The 13,952-nt window shown below is 37.3% G+C and overlaps 1 protein-coding gene across 4 annotated transcripts; it reads left to right on the top strand.

Moving 5' to 3' along the window:
- Positions 1-5,265: 5,265 nt before the first annotated feature.
- LOC140784494 (membralin-like protein At1g60995) lies at positions 5,266-13,422 on the top strand. Of its 4 annotated transcripts, none has more exons than XM_073131944.1 (15): positions 5,266-5,601; positions 6,557-6,619; positions 6,950-7,384; positions 8,306-8,390; positions 8,676-8,737; positions 8,863-8,913; positions 9,692-9,786; positions 10,123-10,202; positions 10,514-10,597; positions 10,931-11,047; positions 11,153-11,238; positions 11,365-11,471; positions 11,867-11,958; positions 12,126-12,202; positions 12,585-13,422. In XM_073131944.1, the coding sequence occupies exons 1-15, from the start codon at positions 5,437-5,439 to the stop codon at positions 13,053-13,055; spliced, it is 2,070 nt and encodes a 689-aa protein (XP_072988045.1). In that variant the 5' UTR covers positions 5,266-5,436; the 3' UTR covers positions 13,056-13,422. The 4 variants fall into 4 exon arrangements, with proteins under 4 accessions (XP_072988045.1, XP_072988046.1, XP_072988048.1 ...); XM_073131945.1 differs by having other exon boundaries at positions 5,301-5,601; positions 8,309-8,390; XM_073131947.1 differs by lacking the exon at positions 8,863-8,913 and having other exon boundaries at positions 5,302-5,601; positions 8,309-8,390.
- The last annotated feature ends 530 nt before the right edge of the window (positions 13,423-13,952 follow it).

The following is a 13,952-nucleotide window of genomic DNA, read 5'->3' as shown; positions in this document are numbered from 1 at the left end:
TGGGGCAGTGGACTGAACGCCTGCCGGTTTAATTTCTACGACGCGGTATTTGGACCGGTGCTTAACCGGTTTAATTTTATTGATCAACTAAACGAAGCTAACTCGAGCTTATTGGGACCGGCGCTTAACCGGCTTGCCTGGCCTAATTCTCATCCCGAGCTCATTTAAAATTGGGACCATGCTAGCTTGTACCGACTCAGCCTGAGATCCAAGCTTTGGATTGAAATTAGTTTCGAGTCCAATCTAAAATATCAAACTTGAATTGATTAGATTCATTTCTAGTCTATTTCTGACTTAAGTTAAACTCGAATTTATTTTAAGCCGCTTGATGAGTAGATTCGTGTCCATTAAAATTTAAGGTAATTTAAACTTGAATCAAGCTTGACTTATCAAGCTCAAGCTCAACTTAAAATTAATTAATCTTGATTCATTTTAAATAGAGTTTGATCTTACCTTATAAGTTGAGCTTGAATTGGTTCGATTATTTTGACGGCCCTAGCTATGTGACCTAAAGGAGGAGCTTGATCTTCGTATTTCTATGAGCCATTATTTTTTATCCTAAGTTCACCAAATTGCTCTCCTCATCATCTACTTCTCCCTGCTTACACTTCGGGGCTCTTTATCGCTCTCGTCGCCTCTCACCTCAGATATGTTTTTTCCATTACAAAGCATGACTCAAAATGCTTTCAATTCTCAGTGCAAGCTAGACCTAAGCACAAAGTCAAGCTGATTTTCTCAACTAAGCTTAAACTATTGAAGAAGTTTAATAGAGCAACTAATAATGGAGGAGCAAAATATGGTCAACCGGACTAGTAACAATAATGTGCAATGTGTAGAGAAATAAAGAAAGGGATAAAATTGTTTGGCAGTTTGAGAAGAATGTCATCTATTAGGTGAAGTTTCTTTATAGTTTTTATTTTAATAATAGTGGGATTATCTCAAAAGGACTTGTTAAGATTTGCCAAATGCAAATTTCTTTTTAAGATCGGGCTTTCCTATGGCTAGCCTATAATAATTGGCTTTTGACTAGATATAACTTGAGGAGGAAAGATTGATCAAGAGCTAGTGATTACGACTTAATCCATATTGGCTCCACTCGCGGTATTGGGTTTATTGGGATGAGCTTATTTATTTAGTTGAGTTTTATTAGAAGTAATAAAATCATTTTTGTCGGGGCACGTTCGAATGCAAGGATCGCATTTGAACGGGAATACGAACGCCTACATATGTTTGCAAAAATAGAGAAACACAAATTGTGCATCCGAACGAAATCAGACAATTCGAACGCGGTCGTTCGAATGCCTGCATAAATTCGCATCAACAAATAATTAAAATTCCACGTTCGAACACAATCGGACGCGTTCGAACACATCTCAACGAAAGTTGTGGGTTTGTTAGAGTTGTTTAACTTAGTTGATGAGTCCCTAAGGTGAGTCTCTATAAATATGTGGAGGAAACCCTAATTAGAGTTTATCTTGGATAATTGAATTGGCTTTAGCCTTTTTCTTCTTCTCAACTTGTCTCTAGTCATTGGCGCCCTCTCCCACCTCCCTTCTTCCACCGCCCAGGTCTTTGATCGGCCTTTTTCAGCTTCTAACATCTCTCTTCTATAATAACTTCTCCTCCTTCACACCAAGGAGTAAACCTAACATCGATCTAGCCATTAGAGGTCTATCAAGCTAGACTATAATTGACCTTCAGCCACTACTTAATTGATATCTTGAGATCTAACCTTCCAAATTATGTGATCTTGAATTTGTTGGAAAGCTCTTTTAAGAGCAAACATATCCAAAATTCAAGAGGATCTGTCGGTTAGATTGTTCACAGATTCCTTCAAAAGTTATGAGCTTTATCAAGTCCAGAACTATTGCGGATCGAATCAGGCCTGTTCATAACAATTGGTATCAGAGCCAACGTTCTTCGGACCATCATGGCTACCACAAGGTCGAAGGCGGCTAAGCAAGCAAGCGATCAAGACTTGGAGACGGACCACATGTCTCCGTCAAGATCTCCATCCCCTTAGAGTTCACGAGGACAGACAGAGGGCTCTCCTGATCTCGCGCAAACCCTGGCGCTTATGGCACAAACATTATTGGAGATCAAGGCTACCCTTGCTGACATGAACCATTATCCTCCAAGGCGTACCTCTGAGCGACATCGAAGACATGAAGATCCCCCTTTGCCTAGATAGGGAAACTGACGAGGATCAATCCTAGAGGCACCATGGCAACAACGCGACAAACGGCACGGGTGCTACACCGACTTACCGAGGACGATGAGTGGAAGGAGGAGCCTTGAGATGAGCGGAAAGAGGCCCCACATCAACTAAGGGTTCAACAATAAGAGCCACTTCACCGAGGACGCGAGAACGGAAGCAACCAAATGCTTCAATCCCGCATCGTTCGAGTCGATTTTCCTAAATTCAGCAGCAGTGACCCGTTGGATTAGATTTATAGGGTAGAGCAATTTTTCACTTATCAAGAGACACCTAATTATCAAAAAGTGCTTTTGGCCTCATTTCACCTTGAATGTAGCAGTGAGATAGTTTCAAGTAACATCGCGCGCATGCTTTAGCCACTTGTGAGGAGTTCGCTAACGCGCTTTATGTGCGTTTCGGACCCTCCCACTATGAGGACTTCCAAACCATCTTGACGAAGCTAACCCAAATGACCTCTATAAGAGCCTATCAAGAGGAGTTCGAAAGGATTAGCAATCGAGTCCACGGGTGGTCGGACTTAGCTTTCAAAAGCACTTTTGTTTGCGGACTTCGTCGAGATATTCAAGCAAAAGTCAAAGCATCTCATCCTACTACTTTGCTGGAAGCCTTCTTAGTAGCTCAAATGATGGAAGAGAAGATAAAGGAGTTGAAGGTGACTCATCGTCCAACTTGGAGCACTAGCGACCCATGCGTTAACCCTAGACCACCAGTCTCAGGTGTGGCACATTCGGGGTGGGTTCAGCCAAACCTCAATTGGCCACCTTCACCACGAACAGGCCTTGACCTTAGGGGATAGCCACGGATGATGAGACGACACCTCACACTAGTGGAGATCGAGGATCAGCGCTCGAAAGGCTTACGCTTCTATTACGACGAGCGCTTCACACCGGGCCACAAAATGCTTTTATTGCTTGTAACAAAACTCAACTAGATAATATATGCTCATCCTAATAAATCCAATACCACGAGTGGAGCAAATATGGATCGAGTCATATCACTACACATTGTGTTTATTATGCTCTGGATGAATTAGTGTATCATATAATTCTCATATGTAGCTATGTGAGGCAAATAAGTGGATAGAAAATGGGAAGCTTAATTAGTGATTGATTTGGTTGAGTATCTTATTTTGGTCTATTTAGTTGGAAAAGGGTAATAGAATTTTTAACAACTATTCTAAATTCTGTGAAGTCTTATTTTACAAAGTAACAACCCTCTTCTTATGCAGGGTAGGGATCCAAGGTACTAAGACTAAAGAGCTCATCGACTAATGCAAAAGGATGAGACGGAGGACCCTGTCACTTTGGGTTGAATGTCTGGAGTTGCTAATGCTACTTTTTGTTATTAGTGCTTTAAACTCATAGTTGCAATTTATGTAGGACATTGGATAAATGTTAATGGAACTGAGTTGATGATTGGTGGTTGACTATTTTTTTTTGCCCCAGTATAGGGAGCTTTTAGTTTTCGTGGTGATAGTTGGGTTAGTTTAGGTATGTTGTAATAGCAAGGTTTATTTGATATTGTTTGCAGATGGTGGTAGGACTCCTGCTATTTTGTTAATGTGTTTACTTAGTTGTTGCGGGAGTTCCTGTGTTTTGTGGGTTATTATATTCGGAGGTTAATGATTTGTTGAGTTTCAAAGAAACGAATGCTACAACTTGTTTGTAAAAAAGTTGTTAAAAAAAGCGCTGAAGAGCAACCCCTATTTTGTGATAAATAAGTTGAGCTTAGCTTGCCTAATCTAGCTCAGGTTTAACTCAAATGAGCTAAATTAGTTATTCACGTGAAATGAAAAAGGCAAATACCTCAATGCCCCTATAAAAATAATATATAGATCTGACGATTGTTATATCCGATTTCATCCATCGGTATCGATTTTTCGGTGCCGATTCTAACCCGTGTAAAATGGGTATATTGGTTCTTTTAGCCCTTATCTCTTCTCATCTCCATCTCCATCTCTACTGCTCATCTTTGAGCCCTCATCCATCTCCTCTCCATCTCTGCCGCTCACCTTTTAGCTCTCATCCATCTCCATCTCGATCTCTTGGCATTGTACTCTTCTGTTTCGTTGCTCATCGATCTCCGATCTCTTCTCAGTTTCTCCTTTTCTCCTCCTTTTGATCTCGATCCATAGTTTCAATCATCAAATTAGTGATCTTGATCTCGGCTCCGACGAGGAAGCTAGTCCAGGTATCGTGTGGGAGTAGATGATTTTTTTCTTTTGACTAGTTTAGGTTGCGAAAGCGGAAAGAGAGAAAGCGAAAAGAGGAGAAAAAGTGGAAAGAGAGAAAAGCGGAAAAAAAAAACCATTCCGTAAAGAGATGATAAATATTAAAATTATATTTTAAGAATAATTAATTATCTATTGAATTGATTATACTTTTTAATTTTTTTACATTCCTATTATATCGTTGAGAATCTTAATCGTTAGATCTACAAATTATCGATAATTGATAAATACTTGCTTCTGGGACACAAAAAAAGCGCTCAATAAAAAATGTAGCAATGAAGTTGTTAGGTGAATGTAATTACACAGGTGAGAGATTGTTAAGTGCGAGGCTATAAGCTCACCCGTTTTAAAGCATAATTACATGATTAGCCTTGTCGCGTAGCATCTTAGATTATCAAACTCTTTCTGTATGTTTAAGTCAAAATGAATTTTTAGTTACAAAAAGTTATATTTATCTAAATTAGACTATGCTGTAAATAAATATCGCCTCCTCTATCCCGTAGAAAATTATACTCATCAAAGGCTCCTTAAAGTTGCGATTAGATTAGAAGTAACGCTAGCAACAATAATTAAGATTCATGGACAGGTTAAGGCGTTGAGTACAGTGCTACACACATGCACGAGCCAAATCAACATAAGAAAAAAATAGTGGCTTAGCTTATAGTATTGTAACATAATCACATCTTAGACAGAATTAAAAAGCATTACTGTTGCTTATTAATTAATCATTTCTTCTATTGGCTGGCCCACGAGCCGCATACGCAATCCAAAGTTTTCACCTTCTCGGGAATAACTTATCCACCAAGACGAAGAAATTACGGAAAGAGGAATAAATCGAACACGTTACCCAATTCTCCGTTATTCCGCTTCTAATTCGCCTCATCCCGTCGTATCTCTTATTCGTCCCTCTTATCGAGGGTTTCATCTCACCGTGAAGCTGGAAGGAAACGTAGAAATCTAGGGTTCCGAAGAGGTGGAGAGAGGGGAAATGGATCCCGAGCAGACGTTCCTCCGGGTCCATGCCCGGCTCTCTGGGATGCTCTCCCAGCTCCTGACGCCGAGGATCCGGTTGGCTTTGGAGTACATGTACCTCGCCGTCGCTATCGCGCTCTTCTTCTTGCTCGTCGTCATGCACACCAATTTCGTGCAGCAGGTGAGGAGCGGGGAATTCTGCTATGTTTGTCGCTCGTATCGTTTCCTTGCTGTTAGATTCGTTGGAGGGGGTTTGTTTTCTTAAGGAAAGGGACAAATTCTGGTTTAGATATGGTATATTGTCATAATTCGCAGCAAATTCAAGTAGAAAAGTCTGTTTTTTTTAATCTCGGTATGGTCATAGAGTTATTTAAATACCTGGAGGCTAACATGATCATAAAGTAGTTCTCTGGAAAATGAGATCTTTTTTCTTCCTGTTCTTTGATCAATATCTTCTCTATCTAAATTATTCAATGGGAGCCTTTTGTACGGAAGAGTGGACGAGTAGTTAGAAATTGATGATGTTAACGCCTGTACTATGTAAATGGTGTTCTCTAGTATGTTGGGTATCTGACGATAAGAAAGTATGCAATTGAATTGCTGAACCTCATTGTAGTTGGCAAAGCATGGTAAGATGAAGGAAAATAATCAAATACAACATTAGAAGATGTGTTTTGCATCACTTCCTATCGGAGATAGGCTATGAAAGCCACTTTCTAATCAAGAAATAGTAACTAGTGTGGTTGGTGTACTATTAGCAGTATGTCCAGTTACTCTCACTTTAAATGTCAACGAGCTAGTAAAGCGGAGAAACCCTTTTACCCCTAAAACAATGCAAAGACTGGGCGACTGGCCAACTTATCAATTTTTGTGTGACAATATATAAACAGTGGATGGTAGCATATATGTGGATCACGTGTACAATTCTTTCCAGAACCATTTTGGTCATAATTTCATTTTGGTTAATTCTACATGGTCAATTATGTTCAACCTTATCTACTCATCTAATGAATTATGTTTTCCAACTGTGATCTGCTAAACTCAGCACGCCTAATCAGCTCGACGCTTTTGCATTCTCATATTCACTTGACATCTTCTAACTTGAAACAAGTGCATTGTTCCTTTGACATGTTCAGCCAGGCTGTTCAAGCGAGTTTTCGGGAATTGAATTTACTGAAGCTCAACTTGTCCAGATCAAGGTACACATTAATGGCCCCTCATCTTGTTAGCAATTCGTTTTGGAGTCAGATTCTTAGTAACATTTTTTACTTGTCAGGCTATGATATTTGTGGGAAACTTGAAATGTTCCTACGTAATCCTATTATTATGGCTAATAGATGGTCGTTCTCTTAATGTACTTATGATCATGTCTCTGCAAGAATAGTTATGTATATTTTTCATTAGTCTACCTCTATTTTGTAAGATCAAGTGCTCCATAGAAAAATGTTCTTAACCGTTCTAGTGTGTTGGCTGAAGTTGTAGGTTGTTTGATGGTATTAATATTGTTTAAGGCTATTTCATGGTTGTAGATTATCAGTGGTGGCCTATGGGATGCGGGTGCTGCTGACCGGAGCATGATTGGTTTCCAGGATAAGAAAAGTTCAATTGGTAACTCTAAAACTGCAGAGGTGAACAGTGACGAGTTCACTATCTTGACAACAAAGTTTTGGTCAAACTGGATTGGCTCAGGTGCTAGAAGGGGTAAATTGATATATAGATCTTGGAAGGGTGATAAAGAATTTCTTGAACCTCAGCCAGAAAATACAGCTGATACAGCCATTATCAAGACTTCCCCAGGCGGAGCAAATATGAAAGCTAATGTAGAAGGTTCAGTACACCACCCTTTATCTGCTAAGGAGTCATTTAAAGCAGTAGTTTATCATTTCTTCAATAGGTGGAACATGCGTATTATTTCAATCTGGAAGCATGCAAAGAAAGTCGTGGAGAATGCTGGGCAGTTAATGGTAAGAAGGCTGAACAATAAAACATTTCTGAATGAGTGCAGATCCTGTCCAAATTCTGCCACTTTATTCTCATCTTCAATAAATTCTCACACTTTATGTGAAGCTCTTTATATTGAGCTATGAACAAACTAAGTTATAGAAGCATGCCTGATGCCAGCTTCTTCATGTGTAGGATTGCAAAGCTAGCTGACCGATAAAAGCATTTACAACCTTAAGGTCAATGAACTGCACCTGGAAAAAGATTGAGATATTGGAAGAACTGTATTTTCTAATCTATTAATGATTGATTTTAGACCACAAAAGTCCAATATAAAATAACCTCGTGAATACAAAGAGAGATGTCCTGGTACTCCAGAAAAGTTTATTCTGTACATGGAAGTCCTTTTATCTCATGCTTATGCAACAAGGGCATAGTTGGTCTAAGGGTAAATTAACTGTTCTGGATATGGTTCCATGCAGCTGCTAGAGTGGGTGCATATGCTCTCTTTGTGAGTTAAGACATATTTCTAAAGGGTTGGGTGTATGCTTGCTAGTTTTTCTTGCGAACCTGTTTATAGTATTACATGCATGTGCGTGCATCTGCAACTATGCATTGTTTTGTGCTAATATCTGGATTTCCATTTCATGAACATGACCATGAGCGTGGAACTATGAAATGGTAAAAAGTGTCCTAATGTATGAAAATTGACAAGCTAACAGGTTATAATCACTCCACTTTATTTTCCATTGTATTGTCTGCTGCTTTGTCAAAGCTGTTGCTAGTCATTTTTTTCATGTAAAATCAGATGGGTATTTCACTTTTTCTCCTTTTCGAAGTGCATATATTGTCCTTTGAAGATTCAAATATCTGTTGTTCTTATAAATTCTGTATTTATTTTTTTATATGAAATGACTTGGTTGCTGCTGGTTTACTTTGAACAGCAGAACAGTTCAACATGGAACAGATATCTTGATATGTCGACATGCCTACACATGCTTAGCGTGGAACATCTTAACTCATTGATAGGTACAGTTAATCACTAATTCATTGGTAATTACCTCTTCCCTAGAACATGTAGCTGGTTTCAAAAGATGCAAAGTGTCATAGAAATAGCTTCTGTCTTCCTGTCAATTATCTTTGTTCTTTCAATGATGAGCAGATAATCTGAAGCTAATTTACTTTATCATATTGGTTGTTGTCAGCCAATTTATTTAACAGATTTATATGGTTTACTGATCGAGCTTCTTGTTCTTCTTTAATTCTAGTTTGCATTTTCTTTAACTTCTTCTTAGTATCTGGTGTTTATTACAGTGCAATGGCTTGAGAAGAGAAGCAAAGCATTTGAACCAACATATCTGTACACTGTTGATAAGGTAATCTATCTACCTTGTTTACATTCTTTTAATCTGTATGCACCTTAGATATCAGTAAGTTCTGTTAAGCTAGTGTGGAACTAGAGTAAACTGCATAACCTGATTGCTCCAATTTATCCGCCCAGACATCGACTAAAGTAGCTTGGGGTAGCTATTCTGGTCGAAGGTTGATGAAGGTAGTTACCACAAGACGTGCAATTTCATCTCGTTCTTAGAACTGTAATATATTAATATTCTGATTACATTTTACCTTGTTCAAAATCTTATGGTTTGGAGAAAATTTCTCTTGTTTTATTACGATCAAATAAATAAGACGGTCATTTTATTCTACCCATCTGACATAGTTAAAACAAACAACATTTCTTTAATGTATGTCTTCTATTTATGATGAGCCTATAAACAATAGGATTTAACTGTAAATTAAATTTATGCAATCCATAGAATTCTTGAGTAATAGAAATATATTACTTTGTTATGGTATATATTCAGGCAACTCATACATGATAAATTAATAGGTGTACATTGTTTCATTTTGGTAATATCTTAAGTGGTTGTTGCTTAAAAATAATTATGATGTAAGATGACCTTTGTACTTAGTCATTTTCTTCCATTTCTATGAAAACAACTGAATTTCGACAAATTATCTGTATAATCATTTTGTAATTACTTTCAAGGAACAAATCCAGCAGCCAAACAGAACTTAGCCTTATTTCTGCAATGTGGAGGTAGAAATATATGCCTATGCTATTAGAAAATCTGAGTATCCATACTAAAATTATGCTTCCAGATTGACCCTCCTGAATTTTCCATGCTAGTATAGGAAAAGTATTTTCTTATCTGTGAGACAAATAATAAAGGCTTATAGTGGTGCTTCTTGCATAGTTTCACCCATATTTATGTGGCTCTGCCTTATCCAAGTGTTCCCTTTAACAGCCTCATGATTGTGTCTTCCAGGGATATTTCTTGCTTTCTGAAGGAGCCAAATCTCGGCATGGTGTCCGAACTATCAATATTACAATTTCTGCTCAAAATTCCTGCTTTGGAAATAGGTTCTTGTCAATTTCCTACCTGATGATTTAAATTAACAGATGTCTTTCCTGGGGAGTTTTGCATCCCACTACCTATTCATAGGTTTAACCATTTATGTCCTCATGCTTTGTGATTCATTGTTTGCCTCTCCTTCTACACTGAATCTACAAATAATTGTTGCTTGTGCAATAAACTGACACCCTTGGTTTGACATTCTTTTTATTATCCTATTTCTAGATTGAGAATGATCTTGAAGCAAGAATTTTGTCGACGTTTCTGTCCTATGCCACAATAAGCATTGGCCTTTAGTATTAAGAATTTGGACAGCATAATATCAATCTTTTTTTGCTTTTCAGGTGGCAGCAACTTCTGATAAACAGTATTGTTGGTTATGATACTATTCTTACAAATAGTTTACTGAGCTCTCCTGGTCAAGGTCTGCTTTTGTTCTTCATATTTCAATTGCTGTTGCTGTGGTGTTCATGCAGTGATTTACCGTTGAATTTGTTTAATGAATTTAAAAGTTTTCAGTTTCTGTTCCTGTCAAGTTGCTGTGTATACAAGTGTATGATTGCAGTGTAGCACAATCTTCAAAATATTCAAAATTATCTTATGTATAGGAGTAGGCATATCAATGAAGTTATATAGTTTTTAGTGGGTGCTTTTAGGTGTACCTTTCTACAAATTTATTCATTTTCTGATGTGATACATCATAGTTTGATGATATGATATGCTTACTCTATGCAGGTTATCTTTATAATTTTCAGACAAAGGACTTTTATGATCTCAGTTATGGACATGAACCAGTAGCAGGCCCCACAAGATTTGGAGGTTTGCCAATTAAGAATATTATCCTTTTAGTACATATGAGATCCCAAAATGCAGTTCTTACCTGGTGCTTTAAGTTGCTCTTATTTATCTTATAAGTTATAGCTAGTCTTCAAATCAAGACAAACAAATCCTTGCACTGAGCTAGAAATGATTCTTTATTTGATCATATTTTATGAGTTCTTTGATTGTTATTACTATCATAATTTTGAGTATATATGGAACTCCTAATGATTCTTTTTTCGTCTTGCTTAGGATTAGAGGCTATTTTGTTTTAAAAATGAGAGATTCCTTGCATCATTATGTCTAATATACATCATTCCTTGGCTTATGCAGACTATTTTGTGACCAAATGCGGTGTGCTTATTATGTCACTCTTTGTTTTCTTCACAACCACCATGTCTGTTTCTTTTACCCTGAGAGAAACACAGTCTCGCATGCTTAAATTCACAGGTTTGTTTTTTGCTGTATGCTGAGGGTTAATGCAAGACAGCTTATAATTTCGTATTGGTTTGGTTTACCATTTTGATGCATTATTTTTCTCTTAAACAATTTCAGTGCAGCTCCAACACCATGCACGCCATCAGCTTCCCACATTTCAATTGATTTTTGTGCATGTAATTGAATCTTTGGTTTTTGTACCGGTGAGGGAATATTCTTTTTTGAAATAAAAAAGATTTAGTGTGTCATTATGATTTCTACATGGAAAAACTTCTGCATATATGATTTCCGTTATTTGATTCATATTTTCCTTTTTTTGTGCCTTGCAGATTATGATAGGAATCCTGTTTTTCCTATTTGAGTTCTATGACGACCAGTTACTCGCATTTCTCGTTTTAACTCTTGTATGGTTGTGTGAGCTATTTACAATGATCAGGTACTTACATTCCTTTTTTTTTTGTTGACAGTGATAACCATGCCATCTTTCATGAATACTTGTGTTGGATTTGTGCAGATAGTGCTCTTCTTATATTCTGTTCTTAAAAGAAAAGTTTGATGGAATTCTTTGAGGAAATTGTATGTCCTTAAAATAGTATAGCCACCACAAAAGAAGTCTTGCAGCCATGTTGATGGTATTAAAATTATAAGCTACCGTCCTTTCAGTGTAGAGAAAAATTAGCTGACATGCAACTAATAAAGTCAAATCAGTGGTACCACTTAACCTCTTTGACATTAGAAGCAAAATTTTAGAATTTAGACTGACTGAATTTAGCTGAGTAAACTATAATTTACACTGGAAATAATCTTATTTTGCTGAGGTTGGTTTTGCAGTGTTCGGACATCGATATCAATGCAGTTCTTCCCTCGCTTCTTCCTACTCTATTTTCTGGTTTTCCACATCTACTTCTTTTCTTATTCTTATGGTATGTAATCTTTAGTTCTTTCATTGAAGCTCTCTGCTAATTCATGTTGTAAACCTGTTTTACTTCATCTTTGAGTTGCGTTGATAATACATGATATATATTTAAGGGTTAGAGATAATTCTACTTTCCTTTGCAACCTAAATAATATCTTTCCTATACTTAACCAGGATTTTCATATCTGGCTTTCTCTGCGACTGCTGCATTCATGCAGCACTTGATTTTATATTTCTGGAACCGTTTTGAGGTAATTTTCTTTTCTCCAAATAAAATAGTATACAGTCATGTTGTATATTTGCTATATTTATTGGACTACCATATCCCAATCATTTTGGATCCAGTAATTCTTGGTGAACTGCCATCATTTCTTTTCCCCATTTTGTGTTATGATCTCAAGGTTGAAAAGAATGACATAAGCCTAACTTGGGAATCAGAATTTTGGCTTCAATTTTATGGATAAAAGCCACCGAATCTTTTTGACTGATGATTTTTTAAGAAATAGGATTCATTTGAGACATTGTATGTGTCTATTATGATTTATGAATTTGCTCATGATGAGAATCTATACATTCCAAGAATTTGCTACTATTTTTTAGCCCTTTATCAGTCATTCTGGATCACCATCTCAGGTTCCAGCTCTTCAAAGGTTCATTAGGAGCCGAGGCCTGCTGCAGCAACAGACTGGTGTCCAGATCACATCGTCGACAATCTACACCTCTACCCTGCATATTGCAAGAGTAAATGTTAGGGACACTGTTGCAGCAAACAATGACATCAGAACTGCACAGGAACTCCAAACAGGTTCTGATCATGCTAGAACTGGTCTCCTGGGGCCTGGTGAAACAACAAGAACAGAAGAGATGGCAAGGGTGAACCCAGAAGACAACACACTTCAGTTTCCAGATCCAAGTCCTCAACAAGCAGGAAATGCTCCCGGTGGCTCCAGCTTACTCAATCCATTTGGTTCATTCTTGCTTTGGTTATTAGGAGGTGCTTCTTCGGAGGGGATAATCTCCTTTTTTTCAATGTTCAGAGATGTGAGAGATCAGGGTGAAGTTCCCACGGATTTCCCCCAGAATGTAAATGAACAAGTGACATAGACTAAATAAGCTCTCATATTCCAGGAATTTTGCTGCTTGAAAGTTGAAAGTGGAAAGGCAATGTCCAACGATGTAGCCCAATGAAGTAGCCACGGAGCCTAAAAACTGAAAAGCATTATGATCCTCATAGGGTGACTACAATTTTTTGCACCTTATACAGATGAAATTAAGTTGTATGTGTTATATGTCATATCTATCATCAATCCTTTATTTCCGTCTGTTCCTGTAATTTGCGTATATAAGTGATTTGTATTGTCTGTAATATTTGTTATTAATTTGCACATATAAGTGTATAACAGCTCACTGAATAGTGATCATTTGCAAATCCATGGTTTATAGAAGACATCTCGAAAACCCAGAATCAAAATCTTGGTAGATTTCTTTCTTTTATACTTGCTTTTGTTTGTTGTCTTCTGGTAAAACCTGCAGAAGATGAGAGATTGTTCTGTTGTTAGAACTGTAAGCATGTTGTTAAGCTTGTACATGGCTGAGAATGGTTACTGAATCTAGTTTCCATTATCCCTTTGTTTTTTTAAAATAATATTTTATGTTATTTTATATGTAACCCATGCATCAATTATATTAGGCAGGAGCTTTGTGTGAATGGTAAACAGATTTTATTGTGATAACAAGCTGTTAGAGATGCCTTTCTCAGCTGTCCAGTGCCATTGCTATTCTGTGATTGCCATGAAACAGTGAGCAAATGAGTTCAGCACTCTTACTGTCATTAAATTTTGCCCTTAAGACTATCTGAACAATGGAGATGCAAACCTGCAAACGACATTGCCCTATTCCTAATCAGGAGCCATAATTTCAACTTAGGCCATTAAAAGGGTTGTTTAGGCTCATATTAATTAAAACAATATGTCATATTTAATTGTTAGATAGTGGAGTTTA

The sequence above is a fragment of the Typha latifolia genome, chromosome 3 (genome assembly GCF_019914945.1).
Source record: "Typha latifolia isolate L0001 chromosome 3, TyphaL0001v2, whole genome shotgun sequence".
In the NCBI taxonomy this organism is placed as follows: Eukaryota; Viridiplantae; Streptophyta; class Magnoliopsida; order Poales; family Typhaceae; genus Typha; species Typha latifolia.
Note: the sequence above shows the minus strand (reverse complement) of the source record. Positions and strands in the feature narration are given on the sequence as shown.

Bases quoted from the DNA above. Each gene is read 5' to 3' on its own strand.
- LOC140784494 (XM_073131944.1), top strand. From the start codon at position 5,437: ATGGATCCCGAGCAGACGTTCCTCCGGGTCCATGCCCGGCTCTCTGGG. The intron at 5,602-6,556 runs GTGAGGAGCGGG...TGACATGTTCAG, and splicing joins ACACCAATTTCGTGCAGCAG to CCAGGCTGTTCAAGCGAGTT. The intron at 11,239-11,364 runs GTGAGGGAATAT...TGTGCCTTGCAG, and splicing joins AATCTTTGGTTTTTGTACCG to ATTATGATAGGAATCCTGTT.